The sequence below is a fragment of the Lepidochelys olivacea genome (genome assembly GCF_965140295.1).
Source record: "Lepidochelys olivacea isolate rLepOli2 genome assembly, chromosome: 3".
Lineage (NCBI taxonomy): Eukaryota > Metazoa > Chordata > Testudines > Cheloniidae > Lepidochelys > Lepidochelys olivacea.
This window is the reverse complement of record NC_140413.1, coordinates 110,417,520-110,438,220: the sequence shown is the minus strand read 5'-3', so window position 1 is coordinate 110,438,220 and position 20,701 is coordinate 110,417,520. Positions and strand designations below refer to the sequence as shown.

The following is a 20,701-nucleotide window of genomic DNA, read 5'->3' as shown; positions in this document are numbered from 1 at the left end:
GGCCAAGATCTTTGAATCTCCTCTGAGAAGGCAGGTCTCCATTTCTCTGATCATCCTTTTCTGCACTTGTGCAGTTTAAATTAATCTCTCTTAAACATGGGAGACCAGAACTGGATACAGTATTCTAGATGAGATCTCACCAGCGCCTTGTACAATGGTACTAAGACTTCCCTGTCTACTGAAAATAACTTGCCTGATGCAACCTAGGACTGCATTAGCCAGTTGCAGGATCACAACCTTAATTTGAAACTCTGAAATCAAACCTACCACTGCTCATACATGAGTATTTAAGAAAAGGAAAAAAGATAAATGCTCTATATTATATGGTATATATTTGTCACTCTTCTTACCTGTGCACCCAGATCATTATAAAGAAATTTTAGTGCTGTGAGTTGTTCATCCATTCCTTTTGGATTGTCTGTTTGCTGTTTCTGTACAATCTGCCTTCCTGTCTTGATTACAGTCTCCACCTCAAGCTTCACTTCACTTAGAGTTTTATACAGTTTCTGAAACCAGAGAAAAATACATTTTAGCTACATTTTAGATTTAGTAGGTAATCGTTCCCTGGGACTGTTAAGAACTTGGACATCACAATGCATATAAATGCTGTGTATCATCTTCTTCAGGTCAAGTAGTAAGAAGCAAAATGTTTCATCACAGATCAATTCTCAAGTTTCAGATGATCCATTTTCCACTTTATTATTAAACCGAATATTCATAAAATTTACTGTGCATCACCACCAAAGGAGCTGGCAGAGATTTCCCATGATCCCTTCTCTTTTTTTACATAAAGGTATTAGAATTAAGCTAAAATGAAAAGCCAAGTAAACACTTCTCTCTAAAGTGCATGTTGCCTCCAGAACATGAGCAATAGCCAGGGTGGGGAATTTTGATAAGTGTTGTACTACTTATATCCTGTAATTAACAAAGCATTACCTTTATGACTATGTATTTTCCACTCAGAAGTATTACAACTTTTATCCAAGCCTTTACCCAATAACAGTTCTGTTTGTATACTGTGGCAAATTATATAAGCATTTACTTTAATCAAGATACAGAACTAAGCAAAAAATCCTAAGCACATCATTTTAGAGAAAGAGAATGTTATATATGGGTTAAATACACAAGATTTGGAAAAAATCCACCAATAAAAGTACTTTACCATACACTTGTCCAGGTGACACTGGATTACATCGGGATCAGTATCCTTCACATCCAAAACATGGAGTTCTGCCTTTACACTATCCAGTACCCGCTTACAGTCCAACATGCGCTGCTCAAAATTGGCTGGTTTCTGGAAAAGTTGATACTTTGTGGATACCTCTCGGAGTTTCCTCTGTTTATAAGACACCAAAAGGGATCATTTTAAATTAATATCTGAGCTTCGAAACAATGTTTATAACTTCTTCCTTCAGATTCCATTTCTTTTTTCTTTTATCATAATTAAACAATTCAATGCATGAGTATGCCAATTTCTTAGTACAATTTAACATGACATTATCCATCCTTAATTATCTTTCTTCTGCAATACAACAGGCCTCAGACTCTACAACACATACTTCCGAAGTAACCATTCCATTAAAAGAAAAAAATCCCTTTGGCTCTCTGCATTCCAGTCTATGACACTTAAGGAATTAAGTTATTTGCTAACTCCTTCCCCTGGTACTTTCAGCTCCCATTTAGACCATTTTTCTTAGTAGCAGCCATGTTAGTCTGTATCCCCAAAAAGAAAAGGAGGACTTGTGGCATCTTAGAGACTGGCCAATTTATTTGAGCATAAGCTTTCGTGAGCTACAGCTCACTTCATCGGATGCATTCAGTGGAAAATACAGTGGGGAGATTTATATACACAGAGAACATGAAACAATGGGTGTTACCATACACTCTGTAACGAGAGTGATCAGGTAAGGTGAGCTATTACCAGCAGGACAGCGGGGGTGGGGGGGAGAAACCTTTTGTAGTGATAATCAAGGTGGGCCGTTTCCAGCAGTTGACAAGAACGTCTGAGGAACAGTGGAGGGTTGGGGGGAATAAACATGGGGAAATAGTTTTACTTTGCGTAATGACACATCCACTCCCAGTCTTTATTCAAGCCTAAGTTAATTGTATCCAATTTGCAGATGAATTCCAATTCAGCAGTCTCTCGCTAGAGTTTGTTTTTAAAGTTTTTTTGTTGAAGGATACTCACTTTGAGATCAGAAATCGAGGGACCAGAGAGATTGAAGTGTTCTCCGACTGGTTTATGAATGTTATAATTCTTGACATCTGATTTGTGTCCATTTATTCTTTTATGTAGAGACTGTCCAGTTTGACCAATGTACATGGCAGAGGGGCATTGCTGGCACATGATGGCATATATCACATTGGTATATGTGCAGGTGAACGAGCCTCTGATAGTGTGGCTGATGTGATTCAGCCCTATGACGGTATCCCCTGAATAGATATGTGGACACAGTTGGCAACGGGCTTTGTTGCAAGGATAGGTTCCTGGGTTAGTGGTTTTGTTGTGTGGTTGCTGGTGAGTATTTGCTTCAGGTTGGGGGGCTGTCTATAAGTAAGGACTAGCCTGTCTCCCAAGATCTGTGAGAGTGATGGGTCGTCCTTCAGGATTGATTGTAGATCCTTGATGACGAAAAAGCACAAGAACAAATCCACACAGACAAACCCCTGGAACCCCAACCAGGGGTATACTATCTGCTACCCAAGATCCATAAACCTGGAAATCCTGGACGCCCCATCATCTCAGGCATTGGCACCCTGACAATCCATTGTCTACAGCCAAGCTCTACGATACAACCGCATTTGCTCCAACCCCTCAGACAGAGGCAAACACCTGCAAGATCTCAGTCAAGCATTCTTACAACTACAATACCCACCTGCTGAAGTGAAGAAACAGATTGACAGAGCCAGAAGAGTACCCAGAAGTTACCTACTACAGGACAGGCCTAACAAAGAAAATAACAGAACGCCACTAGCCATCACCTTCAGCCCCCAGCTAAAACCTCTCCAGCGCATCATTAAGGATCTACAACCTATCCTGAAGGATGACCCATCACTCTCACAGATCTTGGGAGACAGGTCAGTCCTTGCCTACAGACAGCCCCCCAACCTGAAGCAAATACTCACCAGCAACCACACAACAAAACCACTAAGCCAGGAATCTATCCTTGCAACAAAGCCCGTTGCCAACTGTGTCCACATATCTATTCAGGGGACACCATCATAGGGCCTAATCACATCAGCCACACTATCAGAGGCTCGTTAACCTGCACATCTACCAATGTGATATATGCCATCATGTGCCAGCAATGCCCCTCTGCCACGTACTTTGGCCAAACTGGACAGTCTCTACATAAAAGATTAAGTGGACACAAATCAGATGTCAAGAATTATAACGTTCAAAAACCAGTCGGAGAGCACTTCAATCTCTCTGTTCACTCCATTACAGAGCTAAAAGTGGCAATTCCTCAACAAAAAAACTTCAAAAACAAACTCCAGCAAGAGACTGCTGAATTGGAATTCATCTGCAAATTGGATACAATTAACTTAGGCTTGAATAAAGACTGGGAGTGGATGTGTCATTACACAAAGTAAAACTATTTCCCCATGTTTATCCCCCCCCCCCCCCCCCCCCCACACACACACACACACACACACTGTTCCTCAGACGTTCTTGTCAACTGCTGGAAACGGCCCACTTTGATTATCACTACAAAAGGTCCCGCCCCCGCCCCCCCCCACCCCCTGCTGGTATCAGCTCACCTTCCCTGATCACTCTAGTTACAGTGTGTATGGTAACACCCATGGTTTCATGTTCTCTGTGTATATAAATCTCCCCACTGTATTTTCCACTGAATGCATCCGATGAAGTGAGCTGTAGCTCACGAAAGCTTATGCTCAAATAAATTGGTTAGTCTCTAAGGTGCCACAAGTCCTCCTTTTCTTTTTTGATTTACACCATGTAAATGCATCCACCATTTATTTTTAAAACCTGGTTGACTGCACAAAGTGATTTGCAAATGGACAAAAGCGGTTTACAACTGGAAGCTGACTGAGTCTAAATTCATGGCTGGGATTTCTTTACCTGCAGGACATCCAGCTGAGTTCCACCACGAGGGGACCTGCATTCAGTGGAAGCTGAGGGCAGTGACCGTGCATTTTTCTTGAGCTCCTCCAAGGTGGATTCATGAACTGTGATTTCTGCTTGAATTTTCTGCCAATATGTAAAAATGAGAGGGGGGGGGGGTCGGGAGGGGAGATAAAGGATACAAAACCCTTAGGGTATGTCAGATATCGAACAGTAAATCCACTCTGAAGAAATGTACCATAAATACTATGAAGTCTATACTGACTTTGATGACTGCTTGCTAGGTCGAATGCCATTATGTACATTACAGCAGCTAGTTTAATGCATCCTTCCCCCACACAAACAGAATATGCTACTCCAAGGAGGTAATCATCTTCATACAACAGAAAATCTTACGCAGTGAAAAAGCTCTGCTGGAATACCTGGGCCTCCCGTGGCAGCTGGAAGGCATCTATTCTATCAGTCAAGTAGGAAGCCAACTGTTTATCCAGCTCTGTTAAATTTTCCTGCAAGACCTGCAGCATGTGATCATTTTCCCGCATGGTGTGAAGCTGCTGTTCCAAAGCAATCTGCCTGCTCACTGCCTGAAGGGGAGGGAAGTATAAGGAGGAGTTGTTCAGCACCAGTATTTTTAAACTTTGTCTCAGAATATGAAAAATAAATTCACACACAAAATAGTCATTAAAAGGAACTCCACACAGCACTGCCGTCTGAAACCTGGTGTGCAATTTATACCAGTAATTGATAATAAACAAAAAGAGTAACGCAGAAGGGAAACTCTGATGCTATGTCTGAGTTATTGAGAAAGTCTCTTTTTAATCACCTCAGTAAACAGAGGCAAAGTAGTTTGTTAAAACAGCTATGTTTCATAAATTGGATCATACAGGATTTGGGGAATTTGTAACATGCATCAAAAAACATTTCTTCTTGACTAGTATACAAACAAGTATTTCCTTTATGAATAATAAACTCTCTTCCCAATTCTTTTTCCATTTGTTCAAAAGCAAAAAGGGAATGTTACCTGTAGAATCACTTCTCACAAATGAATGCCAGTTCCCCTACCACCAGCATACATGCACACAAGAAACAAAACACCTACCTAACTTCCAGATGACCACACTAAAAAGTATCATCAGTGCAGCTACCAGGAAAGAGGGTTATTTGGAAACGAATAACCAAAGTGTAAAAAATCTAAGAATAATATTGACATATACATTTTTAAAAAGCACACCCCCACACACCCTTCCAAGATAGGGCAACCAATTATCCAAATACACTGGACTCAGACTATGCTTCTCTGTCCTTACCCTTCAGGTAGGAGCCTGGGTTACTGGGTTACGCAATTATGATGTGTAAATTTAATAACCTGAGATGCAGCTACCATTTCACTGCCCATTATATCTATATCACATATTTCAAGACTAGAAGGGTCCATTGTGATCATCTAGTCTGACTACCTCTATAACACAGGTTTTTATAACAGAGCTTCACCAACATAATTCCTACAAGCATATATTTTAGAAAAGCATCCAGAGTCTTGATTTAAAAATTGCCTGTGAAGGAGAATCTACCACAACACTCAGCAAATTGTTCCAATAGTTAATTACTTTCATTGCTAAAAATTTCCACCTTATCCAGAGTCTGAATGTGTCTAACTTTCAGCCATTGGATTGTGTTATACCTTTCTCTGCAAGACTGAAGAGCCAATCATCAAATATTTGTTCCCCATGTAGAAACTTCAGGGTAACCAAGTCACCCCTTAACCCTCTCTTTGATAAACAGATTCAGCTCCTTAAGTCTACTACTATGAGGCATGTTTTCTAACCCTTTAGTTATCCTCATGGCTCTTCTCTAAACCTTCTCCAACTTATCAACATCCTTTCTGAACTGTGGACACCAGAACTGGACACAGTATTCCAGCAGTGGTCACACTAGTGCCAAATACAGAGGTAAAATAACCTCTCTACTCCTACTCAAGAGTCACCTGTTTATGCATCCAAAGACTGCATTAGCCCTTTTGGCCACATGTCACAAAACATGAAGAGGAGAAAAATAAACACTCAAGACTTTAATGTCAGAAGGGACCATGATGATCACCTAGTCTGATCTCACGCAATGGCCTCCTCACATACTTTATTTCAGTTTGACTTTGTTCTAATCATATTCAAGAATAAAAATGGCAACCGTACATGTTCTTTCAGTGTTAGGGAAAATGTGCAGAGATCTGCTTCTGGCACTACAGTTTTGCTAAAATATAGGATAATGGAAGAGGAAATTCAATCTGGAGTACTGGGATGAACTCCATTTCAAAGCGCATTTTAAGTTTTGAAAATGAAATCTCCTCCATTTTGTCACAACTATTTGGAAAATGAGGTAAAAAGATACTGTAGCTTTTCCAATAATAATGAATTAATAGAAAAATAAACGATCGTGGATCTGAGTCTGATGGCGATTTTCTACATCAAGTATGCTTAACACCATTGTGAACACTTTTCTGTATTACTGCCTTTCAGTCTTGTGTCCATGATTTGAATGGCCTAACCATAACCATTTCAGCTTTTGTTCAAACCCATCTGAGTGCACGAAGCTGACTGTGACACTTAAAGGCTTCCTCCCACCACGCCCCCAAATTCTTACCAAGTGACTTAATTCTTCATAGCGGGCATTGAAAGCCTCCAATTTTTCACTGATGATGTCATCAAGAATCCCTCCATCAATCAACGTCTGACCAAGCTCCCGAATCTGGGTTCGATTATCAGCTGGATGACGCAGGACAGATTCCAGGGACTAAACAAAGGAGAATGACAACAACTGTTAGGATGCTGAATTTTGCTTTGTTTTTAGAATTCAAATTTTGGCTGTACGCAGAGCACCTTTTATACTCCAAATGTTCTCTAACAGAATGCGTTAGGTACAGCTAGTGCAGCGACTGTAGAGGGCAAGTTCAACAATCGTTATGTTTTCAACAGGTAAATCACAGCACTTATTTGCTATTCACAACTACCCCAAAATGAAGGCTACTGAGACGACTTAGCAATTTATATGGGGCAGAAAACAACATGTAACTGTATCTCTAAATGATACAAAGTACAATAATCTTTAGGCTCCCTCATAACTGTATCTCTTCACTGGTTATCTTTACAATTATCAGTTCTGTAGATTTAAATAAATTATATATTCATTTGACATAGGAAATGAAAAGTTCAACATACATTTTTGTATGTATATATACACATTTAACAGGGCTATCTGAAAAGTCACCAATCCAATGGGATGACTAATACCTCAAGAGCTTCATTGACAGCATTCAATTTATCAGGTAGATTTTCTGTGCTTTGCACCCTTTCCTCTAAAGAGTTTAGCCAAGCAGTTTCTAGGTCCAGATACTGAAGCAGCTCAACCCAACAGGACCATACCTCCTAAAGGTAATACAAAAACTGAAATTAGCCTAAAGAGCATTTATTCAGATACCTCTGAGCGTTCCAAGTATGAACAGATTTGCCTAAGATAGTAGAAGAACGAGCACTATTATTCATAAATGCAACAAAATTCGAACACACGTTACAGTAGGTTCTGGAGTTGGATAGCAAATGCTTTTTTTTTTTTTAAGTTGGCTCCTGGACACAAGAATAAGAAAAACAGTGTTTCATAATGCAAAGAATCTAGATATCTGCAAATCACATAATACAGCATAGGAAATTTACATGCAGAATTAATATGTACACTCATATCATCATACCATACCACTCATCTGTCCTTCGTAAAAAGGACCACATTTACTCCGATCCCACACGAACCTATACTTATTTCAGTTTTATTATTAGAGTTAACATTTAAAATGATAAATAATAATGTTGTTCTGTGGAGATTCTTTTTGCCATTTTGGAAGCAGTGGCAACACATAACAGAGCTGTGTGACAGTACTCCTTGGCTGGAGAAATGTTTATTGCAGTACAATATGTGGGCCTAGTTATTGGACACAGAATCAAATCAAAATTAGATGGTGCCTTGTGGGTTCCAGTAACCTACCCCTGAAGAAAAAGAAAGTGATAGTAAACTCTGTGTTCACAAAAGACATTGGATTTAACGATGAAACCTCACATTTTAAGTGTCCATCGCCATCTTTTTCTTGTGCCTCTTTCCTGAGTTTTATTAATTTGAGAGCTATGAATCGTACCTCTAAAGTGTGGCATTTCCCCCGGATCCGATTACACAGTAGTTGGTAGTTCTCTAACACAATGTTAAGTTCCGATGTCAAGTGCTGACCACCAGATGGCACTTTTGCAGCTAACACCTTGATATTGTCTTTCAAAATCTTCACCCGCACTTCTTTCTGCAAAACATCCTCTTTCGCTCTCTAGTCAAAAAGATGTATTATTTGATCAGCTTCTGCTTAATTCAGTGCCCCCCCAGTAGTTAACATAAAACAAACCAAAACAATTTACTAATCTGATAACTAACCATTAAATGTTATTCTAATTATAGGCTTAAAAGGTTCATCCTTATATTGCTGTAGTTACGTATGACCTGACCAAATGCTGACTTGCACACATTTTGACTGAAGCCCGTGTGTTTGTGCATATTTTACATGTACACACGGATGGTAAACAAATACACACAGAATGGTCTATTGAGAGAATAGGGAGCTTCCCAAGACTTCTGAGCAGCAGAAGATTAAGCACACATGCTTTTGATATGTGGATCTGAATCTTGGCTGGCAGAACTTAATTCCAACAGAACTTGGACCCCAATGGACAATAAGGGATAGGAGAGAAGAGCACAAAGTGAAGTCAGTAGAGATTCAGGTGGGAAAGGGATTGTTGGCCCAAGCTATCTTATATTGTCTCTTGTGCTGAAATTTACCATACTGCAATATTATGGCTCAGAAGACACCTCATAACGCAAGCAGAGTAGCATGTTAAATACATGTTAAGTGGCAGCAAATGGCAGGAGGGTAGCACACATGTCAAGCCAAGGACTGAGGCAGTTTGGCCCAAAAGAGAATGACAACATGAAATGACAGCCTCCTTACCAGAAAAGATATTATCCTCTCTAGGTTAGAGAAGGTAGAGGTAGGTCAGACACCACAAAAAAAAAAAATGCTACCCTGGGGGTCCTTTTCTCATTTTTCTCTGTAGGCCCTCGCCTCCACAGTTTGAACCATATGCACATGGTTCTGTTCACGTATTCTTTTAGGATGGGATTTTCAAAAGCGCTTATCGTTGGTTTAATTCTGCTCCCACTGAAGGCAATGGGAGTTTTACTATCAATTTCAATGACAATGAAATTAGGCTTCTGAAAATCCTTGAAGAGAAAAATCTCTTTTCCTTTCAAATATTAAATGCAATCCCAAAATAATACCCTTTATCAACAACAGAAGAGTTTGGTTAGATATTAAGTATATGCTAAAACTATGGTCAACCATCTAGATTATTACAATGTCCCTATCACATTAAGTAGTATAGGGTATGAATCTGGACTAAACAGACACAGACTGCACTCAGATTTCTCAGACATTTATTCTACTGAAAAGATGCAAGGAGGTTCTCTGGCCTGTGTTATTCAGGATGTCAGATTAGAAGATCATAATAGTCTCTTGTGGCCTTGACATCTATGAAAAACCCTTGCTGAAAACTGCTTCACAAAGACTCCTTGAGAAAAGCAATTTATAACTTTGAATGTAGATGTGTCAGGATAGTAGAAAGTAAAAATAGACCCTATATTTAATATTCTACTGGATAACCTGGGTCTAGAATTGTTTTAATGCCCAGACAAAAATGCTAGTCAGTTCTGTACCTCCACCCAAAAAGATTAGATCATATAGCCATCTGTTGGGTCAATGATCTATATTCAACAAGAATATATATTTTAAATTTGGGACTGCTGGCCTGGAAGTTGAGAGGAGCAGGGACAGGGCTGCTTTTCTGACATTAAAGTCACAAATTTGTCTTGGTTACAAAATACAAAGCAAATTTGTTTTAATTTTTTTCCCCACATCAAGACACCATATTTATTCAAGGACATATGACCCAATGGCTGTAAATGGATGGATCAGTTTATAGAATTGCTAATTTACGTAAGTATAATACCACATTTTCTCTTGTTTTCTCAATTTTTGGCTCCTGCAATAAATTTCTATTGTTCTCACTTTTCACATCTTTCCTTCTCCCCACGCCGACCCCGACCCAATTTCCTACAGACATCAACCCTGCTTGTCGGTCCGGGTGGGTAGCCTTTTATTATGGAACTCTTGCTGCTGTTCGCCCAATGAGAAAATCTGCTTATTCAGCCTGTGCTTTAAAAATTAAAATTCCATAAAGTGTAGTTGAAGAATAGCACTAATCTTATCATGAGCAGAACACCCTTCCAAGTAAGTAATCATCATATAAAACTCAAGGTAAGCGCCCAGACAAAAAGTGTTAAGTGTTGTTTTTTATTTGTTTATGCGTAACCAGGTCTTTGTAATGATCTAGTATTTCTGACCTTCATTTCCTCTACAGCATTCTCTAGTTCTTCTGGAGATTTGTACTCAAAATCTCTCTCCAAGTACTCCTCTTCAGCCTGCGTCATCCATTCTTGCATCTCTGCCAAATCCTTCTTCAAGTTTACAGTTTTTTCCTGACTTTCAGACAACCGATTTTTTTGACTAACAATCTAGAAATGTCAACAAGAAAAGTTAAGGTGGTTTCACTATTTGAAGTTGTTCACATCATTTGAAACGCATTTTAACATAGACTCAAAGTCAAGTAATTAAATACCCTCAACCCAAACATTTTTTACAGTTCTCTTTTTAGATAAAAAGATTCAGAAATTCAAAACTAATAATTTTAGCTATTTTAAGCAGACCAAGCCACCTGCTTCCATGGAGGAAGACCAAGATCTGGCATGGACAAAAGATACGTCTTTCCTCTCTGAGTATAGTCTGGTGACACTCCCAGAGATACTAGAGAGTATCAAGTGCCCTTCGGTGTCCTATCTTTTTAGTTTATAAGTATTAATAAATAAGTAGTCACTTAGGAACTTCACAGGTGTCCCTATGTTGCTCACCATGGCCACTCAAGACACATTCTCTTGCTCCAAAAGTACAGCCCCCGCCACTTTAGCTAAAGAAAAGTCACAGCAACAAGCAGTATATGGCCTATGGCACATGGATGTGTAATTCTTTTTCTATCCAGAAGAGGTACAAACACATTCTGATTAATGTGGAGACCAAAGACTGGAGAGGGAGGATCAGCACTGGAAAACTAACAGTAAAAAAAAAATTTTTCAGAAGGGTTTTGAAGGATGGGTCAAAAATTGGGTGGCACACAGTGTCAGGAATAATATTCCAGACCTCCCAGGCAACTTGAGAAAAGGCCTACAACTGTCTGTTAGGGAAAGAGATAAGATGAACAACAGGCAAGTTGACTTGGTAAATCAGATAATCTTTAACTACAAACAACTAAAAACTGAACAGGAAAAAGATCTAAAGCAATGATACCCATTAGATATGGGAATAATGCATTTCAACTTTTAGTGCATTTGTCAGAGGATTTACTGGGCCTGGGTTGAGCTTTCAGCGTTTTAACAGTTGAATATATAAGGTGTACTGTAATTTAGAAAACAGAAGTTTTGTTTTAGGAAACAAAAACTTTATTTTTTTACCAGCAGCGAGGAATTACCAGTCACTCTAGAGAACACATTTTTTTAAACTCCATCGGGGCACATTATAATACAGAAGATGGCTACTATTTTCCTTTTAGGGTAAAATTTTAAATTCGGGCCTGTCAATCTCAAACCTGTTCCCTTTTGTAAGCCACTTTCCGGACATGCCTGAGAACGCTTCCTAATATGGAGCTCAACTGTATTGAGTGGAAAACCGATGGACCAGTTTGAACAATGCATTAACTAAAATTAACCAAAAGGTAAATTAACTGGATTTTTGATCATTTATTGTAAAATGAAATACTGATTTGACAAGGTACAATATTAAAACTATATTCCCTTGTGACAGAGTGCTGGGAATCAGCAACTTAACCAGCACTCTGGTCACTGTTTAGCCAGTTAAGCCCTGGGCACGCCTGATTAAGAAGAGGCGTTTCTGATTATTAGTTCAGATTGGGGTTGTGAAGCTAATGAGCCCATTAACAAGGAGACTGGATAAAAGAACACAGGAATAAAATGCAGGAGACAGAAAGAGACAGACAGACAAGACTAGCAGGACCTGACAAAAGGCAGTTCTCTGGGAAGAGAAACTTCTCACACATACATGCTTTGGAAAAGGAGTAGTAGTAAAGATACATAATATTGTAAATACTATGACTGTACTAATATGTAAAAGCTAGGGTGACCAGACAGCAAATGTGAAAAATCGGGACAGGGATGGGTAGTAATAGGAGCTTATATAAGAAAAAAGACCCAAAAATCGGGACTGTCCCTATAAAATCGTGACATCTTGTCACCCTAGTAAAAGCTGGAGGAGTGACACACTAAATAAACCGCATGGTGGTATCTACAGAAGGGAAGGTCTCTGTGCAAAACAAAAAGAGGACAAGAGCAATGGGACCCCGTCACATACCTGTTTTAAAAGTCTTCCACTATTCTCATTAAAAATGATTTCAATATATTACTTTTAAAACTTAAACTAAGGGCCATCTATCTCCCAGAGCCACAAACGCAACTCCAAATGAAGTCAATGGGACGGTGTTTTAAGACCTCTGGCAATAGAGCATGCGTGCTGCAGGCTGTTCTGTTCAACAGAACCAAAAGGGCACATCACAGGATGTTAAAATGTGACTTAAACATACTTAATAAAATGAAACACATGCGCTGGTAAAAACTATTCTTGATCAGTCATCTTTTCTTTTGATTTATCATTGTATCAACAACTTTTTGAATTATAAACATTTAAAAATTAGAAACAGACATTTACCTCAAAAAGTTCAGTGTCAAAGTAAAGCATTGATTCCTTGAACAAGCCCATCATACCATTTTTTCCTAGCAGGCTACAATATCAAACTACAAATTTCCTTTTTAAACAGATTTTATAAATGGGATGTTACATCTAAAGGCTTGACTATTCTATTATTACCCATCTAGCCCATTAACACCCACAAAGTAAAAAAGCAATGAACAGTTACAGTACCAGATAAAACAAATAAGTAGTAATGCTATCAGTTACTGACCTGTTTGCTCAGTTTCTCCCATTTTGCCTCGCAGTCGAATAGCCTAGACTTTATCCAGGTATCAACTCCTACAACAGGCTGGCTTCTTAAAGTGGACTCTACTTCTTTCATCTCTTTCAAAGTCAGCTCAGTCTTTTCCATTTCATTAACAAACATCTAAACATGTATCAGAGAAAGAACATGTTAACAACCCCTATTATGGGAGTACACGAATTATGCATTTATTTTTGTAAGACATCTGTACGATATGCATTCCTGTCATTTTTATTTTCTCAAATACATCTGTACTAAAGGCAATGAGACACCAAGATAAATATCAATCCTATTCATATACCAGTCAGCAGAGTGTGTACCATAGGCATAATAGACAATATAACTATAGCCCACCTGACTCAATCATTACATCATTCAAATTAATATTCAAAAAATGCCAAATGCCTATATTATCCTCTTGGAACGCCACGGGTTTGAAGAGGATGCACAAGTGTTTTGGACATTTCCAAATTTCCAGAAACAAGGGAAAGCCACACAAACTGACTACGTTTCAGGGTTTATTCACATGCTCTCAGCGAAAATTCATAAGCATTGGGGGATAATACTACTAGTCATTGGTTGGGAAGAAAGGTTGAGGCCCAGAACTGGGGAGTTGGGAGATTTGCATGTGGTTCTTGACTCTGCGCAGGACTTCTTTTATTACCAAGGAAAGTCACTTTTTCCTCTGTCCCAGGTCCCTCATCCATAAAATGTGGGAAACACTTACCTATCTATCATGGGAGTTGTGTAGCTACATTATATTAGATATTTGTAAGCATACTAGGAGGCCTGGAAGAAGCTCTCTGAAGTGCAATGTATTATTAGGGTCAAATGGATTGAAGGGCTAATTGAAAAATATAACCTGGACAAGAAAAAGATGACAACAAAGGGAAAGAATTTTTGCCATGCTTCACTGAACGTGTCACACACTCTGTTTAATAACAGCAGCAAAATAATAAAGATGAGAAAAACACTATTGCAGAAGGTTCCCTAGATAAGCAGAACTCACTGTGCATTGGTCAAGCTGTCTTTGAAGCCCTTCAGAATCTCCTTGGATAGCCTGTTCTTTCATTAAGAAGTCCTTCACACCATCCATCCACTTCTGAATGATTTTTGAATCAGCCTGAATTGAACACAGTAACTCCATGATGAACAGCCTATAACTACAGCATTTCAACAGCTATCAGTAACAAGGGAGGACAATTTTAAAAGCTGCTAGCATAGCTTCAATTTCTGTTCTGTTTGAGAGATTTGTTTCCCACCCTCAGACTTATATGAATGTTTGTAAAGTAATACATGCAAGTAACAAAACTTCTAAATACAGACTGCACTGATCTTGGCCACTAAACAGGTGCACAGAGGAGGGGGGTGAGTACAGGGTTAAGGAGTTTCTGCCCACACCCTACTGTAAGGCCTCTGTGAAGACCAGGCACAACTATAGGCCACTTTGTAGACAGGAGTGCAGGGACTGCCCCCGCCATATTCCCCAGAAATGCACTGTGCCCAAGGAGGTGGGGCCATGAATCCTTTCCCTCCCCATTGCACTGCACTGACACAGGTAGGAATGGTGCACACTGTATCTCTTTAAAAGGTGCAGTACCAAGGATGCTCCTCCTCCGTGCCTGCTGGGGACCACTGGGAGGCATTTTGCCTTTCTAAGGAACGCAGATGTGTAGAAAATGTCACACCTGATCACAATAATGATACACTAAATCCAATCGCCTATCTCAGAGTGGCCATTACCAGATACAGGGAAGTGTCTTAACTCTTATCAGTTAGCTTATGCCCTGAAGAATGAAGATTTGTATCCCTTCTAACAAAAAAGTTTTATCCTGTCTAATGTAATTGTGGATGTGTAATATTGTTATTTAAGCCTAATGTTTTAAAACCCCTGATATACTCGCTGCTTCAATTATATTTGGGATAAAGAGGTCCTTGGGTTAGCTACACTTTGCAGAAAAAAAGTATTCATTTTCTCATTTTTCAATTTGTTGTACCTCAGTTTCACTTTATGCTGACACAACCATTCCAATACAGAGCTGTTCCTTAAAAGCTACAATTGAGTCTTATAAAGTATATATTCCATACTGCATTCCAAAGCTGAAGAAAGGTATGTCTTATTTCATTGGAACCTTGTAACAATAATACTTTCAGGATCCAAATATGACACTGCCAATTTCTAAAAAAATATCTGCATTGGAAGCCCATTAAAGCACTGCAGTACTTATTTTTGTCCCAAATCCACTATTGGAAAGATTTATGGTTAGATTCTTGACCTTGTTTTGTTCCTCCTCCAGCTTTTGGAATTTTCTGCAGCTGATTAGACTGGTTTGTGAAATCAGTTTTCAAAACAAACCATAGGAAGCTCCAACAGTGAAACAACAGTTCCATATGAAATATGTATTTACTTAAGACTAAGATTTGACAGTTTACTTAAGCACCTGCTTAACGTTAAGCACATAACTAGTCAAACCAAATGCAATAGGATAATTCACATGCTTTAGAGTTAGGTATGTGCTTAAGTACCTTGCTTTTGAATGTTCTTATTTGAAAAACCAGAACATTAAGATTGTTTGCAGTGTTGTTGTAGCCATGTTGGTCCCGGAGTATTAGAGACACAGTGGGTAAGGTACTGTCTTTGACTGGACCGATTCCTGTTAATGAGAAAACCAGTCTTTTGAACTTACTCTTCTTCAGGTCTGGGAGATGTAGCAGTAATGCTGAGTACCTCTCTCAGACCTGACAGGGAGCTCTGCATGGGCTTAAAGGCTTGTGTTTCACCAACAGGAGTTGGTCCAATAGGAGTTATTACTTCACCTACCCTTGGGTCTCAGACAGTTGAGATGTGGTTTCATCTTAATTAAATTTCATACTCTGGATGCCCTACATCTCTGACTGCCAGATGCTGGGACTGGACGACGGGGATGGATGACTTGATAATTGCCCTGTTCTGTTCACTCCCTCTGAAGCATCTGGCATTGGCCACTGTCGGAAGATAGGATACTGGGCTAGATGGACCATTGGTCTGACCCAGTATGCGTCTTATGTTCTAGGTTTAATGAAGTAAATACTTACACATCATGCAGAAAGAGAATGAGTCAGTCAAATGCATAAGGCAGGGGGTGTTTTTTTTTTTTTAAATTATACCCTAAATTTGGATGAGGTCAATAATAGGACAATTTCATCCCAACTGGAAACAAAGATCACCAACTGGAAACAAAGATTACATGTACTGAATATCAACATGAGTCCCTATAAGAAGCATGTGCAATATTTCTTTGCAGTAGGTTAAAGAAAAATGAAAGCAAGAGTATAAGTATGCAAACAAGAGAACCAAATATTACAATATGGTGGAAGTATGATAATCTAGAAAAGAATTTGAGGAGGGAAGAGAGACGAAAAAGATACTTAGCATTCCTTTTAAAACAACTACAATGCACAGACAATCCAGGAAGTTTTTGGAGTGTGTTGGGGACAACTTCCTGGTACAAATGCTGGAGGAATCAACTAGGGGCCGTTCTCCTCTTGACCTGCTGCTTACAAACACAGAAGAATTGGTAGGGGAAGTAAAAGTGGGTGGCAACCTGGGCAGCAGTGACCATGAGATGGTTGAGTTCAGGATTCTGACAAAAGGAAGAAAGGAGAGTAGCAAAATACGGACCCTGGACTTCAGAAAAGCAGACTTTGACTCCCTTAGGGAACTGATGGGCAGGATCCCCTGGGAGGCTAATATGGGGGGACAAGGAGTCCAGGAGAGCTGGCTGTATTTTAAAGAAGCCTTATTGAGGATGCAGGAACAAACCATCCTGACGTGCAGAAAGAATAGCAAATAGGGCAGGAGACCCAGCTTGTCTTAACAGTGAAATCTCTGGTGAGCTTAAATTCAAAAAGGAAGCTTACAAGAAGTGGAAATTTGGACAGCTGACAAGGGAGGAGTATAAAAATATTGCTAGAGCATGCAGGGGGTGTAATCAGGAAGACCAAGACACAACTGGAGTTGCAGCTAGCAAGGGATGTGAAGGGTAACAAGAAGGGTTTCTACAAGTATGTTAGCAACAAGATGATGATCAGGGAAATTGTGGGACCCTGATTGAATGGGGAAGGCAACATAGTGACAGATGATGTGGAAAAAGCTGAAGTACTCAATGCTTTTCTCCCCCCCTCAGTTTTAACAGACAAGGTCAGCTTGCAGACTGCTGCACTGGGCAACACAGTATGGGGAGGAAGTGAGAAGTCCTCAGAGGTGAAAGAACAGGTTAAGGAAATCTGGACATGCACAAGTCCATGGGTCCAGAGTGGGAGGGGACCCAATGCATTCAAGGGTGCTGAGGGAGTTGGCTGAGATGGTTGCAGAGCCATTGGCCATTATATTTGAAAATTCATGGCGATTGGGGGAGGTCCCGGAAGTTGGAAAAAGGCAAATACAGTGCCCATATTTTAAAAAGGGAAGAAAGAGAACCCAGGGAACTACAGACCAGTCAGCTCACTTCAGTCCCCAGCAAAATCATGAAGCAGGTCTTCAATGAATCCATTTTGAAGCACTTTGAGGAGAAGAAGGTGATCAGGAACAGTCAACATGGATTCACCAAGGGCAAGTCCTGCCTGACTAACCTGATTGCCTTCTATGATCAGATAACTGTCTCTCTGGATATGGGGAAAGCAGTAGATGTGATATATCTTGACTTTAGCAAAGCTTTTGATACGGTTTCCCACAGTATTCTTGCCAGCAAGTTAAAGTAGTATGGATTGGATGAATGGACGATAAAGTGGATAGAAAACTGGCTAGACTCTTGGGCTCAACTGGTAGTGATCAACGGCTTGATGTCTAGTTGGCAGCTGGTATCAAGTGGAGTGCCCCAGGGGTCAGTCCTGGGGCTAGTTTTGTTCAACATCTTTATTAATGATCTGGATGATGGGATGGATTGCACCCTCAGCAAGTTCACAGATTACACTAAAATGGGGGGAGAGGTAGATATGCTGGAGGGTAGGAATAGGGTCCAGAGTGACCTAGACAAATTGGAGGATTGGGCCAAAAGAAATCTGATGAGGTTCAACAAGGACACGTGCAGAGTCCTGCACTTAGGATGGAAGACTCCCATGCACTGTTACAGGCTGGGAACTAACTGGCGAAGCAGCAGTTCTGTAGAAAAGGACCTGGGGATTACAGTGGACGAGAAACTGAATATGAGTCAGCAGCGTGCCCTGGTTGCCAAGGCCAACAGCATATTGGGCTGTAGTAGTAGGAGCATTGCCAGCAGACTGAGGGAATTGATAATTTCCCTCTATTCAGCACTGGTGAGGCCACACCTGGAGTACTGCATCCAGTTTTGGTCCCCCAACTACAGAAGGGATGTGGACAAATTGGAGAGAGTCCAGCGGAGAACAACTAAAACGATTAGGGGGCTGGAGCATATGACTTACAGGGAGAGGCTGAGGGAACTGGGGTTATCTAGTCTGCAAAAGAAAAGAGTGAGGGGGGATTTGATAGCAGCCTTCAACTACCTGAAGGGAGGTTCCAAAGAGGATGGGGCTAGGCTGTTCTCAGTGGTGGCAGACAACAGAACAAACAGCAGTGGTCTCAAGTTGCAGTGCAGGAGATCTAGGCTGGACATTAGGAAACACTATTTCACTAGGAGGGTGGTGAAGCACTGGAATGGGTTACCTAGGAAGGTGGTGGTATCTCCATCCTTAGAGGTTTTTAAGGCCCAGCTTGAGAAAGCCTTGACTGGAATGATTTAGTTGGGGTTGGTCCTGCTTTGAGGAGGGGATTGGACTAGATGACCTCCTGAGGTCTCTTCCAACCCTGATCTTCTAGGATTCTATGACAAAGACATATAATACAACGTATATTAAAACTCAGGGCCAGATCATACCACTTATGTTCTCATGTGGGGGTGGTCCTCTTAATGCACAGATATGAACCATTCTGCACAAAATGGGAGCGCTCACACTTATTTGGCACCGCCCCCACCCCTGCCGAGGGCCTCTCAGCTGTCCACTTTCCATGTGGAGAAAAGGAGGGGAGACGGTGATGGCCAGGGGGGCGTATATCATAAGACCCTTAGGAGCCCCTTCAGAACTCTACCTAAAAAATAGGACAAACTTCTCTGTATTCTCTCTCCCAGGTCAGTCCCTGCAAGGAGGAACCCAGGGACAGCTGCAACCACAGAGCAGGAGAGATCCCTGCAATTCTCTTCCATTACTAGCTGTGCTACCTGAGAGAGATAAGAGGCCAGAGCCAGTGCAGGAGGCTGAAGAGACGTGTCAGCTTTAGGGGCAGGCTTTGTCGCCTTCATGACAGGGAGGCAAACCCTGCCATCCATGGACAAGATGCTGAGGAGGAATCCTTCTGGATATTTCTACACAACAGTCCCTCCCACAGCTATCAATCCAGCGGATGTGCGAGTGTGATGGTCTCTTTAGAGTGGGATCATTTGCCAAATAGTATTTTCTACAATATTTTCCACTGAAATTTGTAAAGCTGCGCACCATTTAACAAAGCTGAATAAAATTACTGTTTCCTCTCTTATTTCCCAAAGTGAAATCTAAACACACATTTTAGTCCATGTGCCACTGATGACCCACAGAATTCGCTTCCCACAATTAAGGGGAAATTCCATGGTCCCTTGTAGCATAGTCCAGTGAACAGGACAGGCTCTGCCACTGACCTGCTGTACGACCTTTGATAAGTCACTTCACTCTCTGGGTTGCCTATATGTAAAATGGGGATAATGATATTTGTCAGGTGTAGATCTCAGAACTAAGTGTTCATATTGCTGCAAAATGTAAATTTAAAAGCATGAGAAAATTGATTAAAAACAAAACAATAATCATATAAATGCAAACTATCTTCATCAGGATCTCACTTGCTTCAACTCACTCCCATGTCTCTTGCCTACCCACTCATCTATCTGCTTTACTAAGTCTGGGTATAGAATATCTATGCAAATACAACTAGTTTACAGATTAGATCCTCCCTCCCCTGGCACTGCAAACTTCACTCTGATCTGCCCAGTCCTAACCATGAAGTTTTTGTTTCAATCTTCATGTTTAAACTATGATGGTTTTTAAACTACAGCATCCCGGGATATCACCGCCAATGTATGCGCTAACAAAGCTCTTCAAAGGAACTCGGAAGCTACAAATATGCAGCTTTATGTAGGTTTGTTCGTTTATTGATAGCTTTACAAAACATTCAGGAAATGCTGGCAAAAACTATCAGAAAAAAGTTTCAGTGTATTAAAAAACACCCACATTTAAGCCATTTGAAGAACCTCTCCTCAGGCACCACCACTGCACATTTCAGAATACTCCAGTACGGTCTCCTTCTGCAGTTTTCTTAAGCTTTTCCCCTCTGTTAAAACTATGTACTGGTACCTAGTTCCCCGCTGGGGAAAAAATTCTGTTCTTAGATCTG

At 40.4% G+C, this 20,701-nt stretch overlaps 1 protein-coding gene across 2 annotated transcripts in view; it reads right to left on the bottom strand.

Moving 5' to 3' along the window:
- The window catches only part of UTRN (utrophin), a 583,727-nt gene that overhangs the window by 378,207 nt on the left and 184,819 nt on the right, over positions 1 to 20,701 (bottom strand). For both annotated transcript variants that reach the window (XM_084623224.1, XM_084623225.1), the window contains exons 24-33: positions 14,294 to 14,407; positions 13,252 to 13,407; positions 10,571 to 10,741; positions 8,265 to 8,444; positions 7,372 to 7,506; positions 6,725 to 6,874; positions 4,510 to 4,671; positions 4,085 to 4,213; positions 1,163 to 1,336; positions 351 to 506 (exon numbers count right to left, since the gene is read on the bottom strand). In XM_084623224.1, the coding sequence (XP_084479350.1) occupies positions 351 to 506; positions 1,163 to 1,336; positions 4,085 to 4,213; positions 4,510 to 4,671; positions 6,725 to 6,874; positions 7,372 to 7,506; positions 8,265 to 8,444; positions 10,571 to 10,741; positions 13,252 to 13,407; positions 14,294 to 14,407 (1,527 nt within the window). The remainder of the gene's footprint in view (positions 1 to 350; positions 507 to 1,162; positions 1,337 to 4,084; positions 4,214 to 4,509; positions 4,672 to 6,724; positions 6,875 to 7,371; positions 7,507 to 8,264; positions 8,445 to 10,570; positions 10,742 to 13,251; positions 13,408 to 14,293; positions 14,408 to 20,701) is intronic.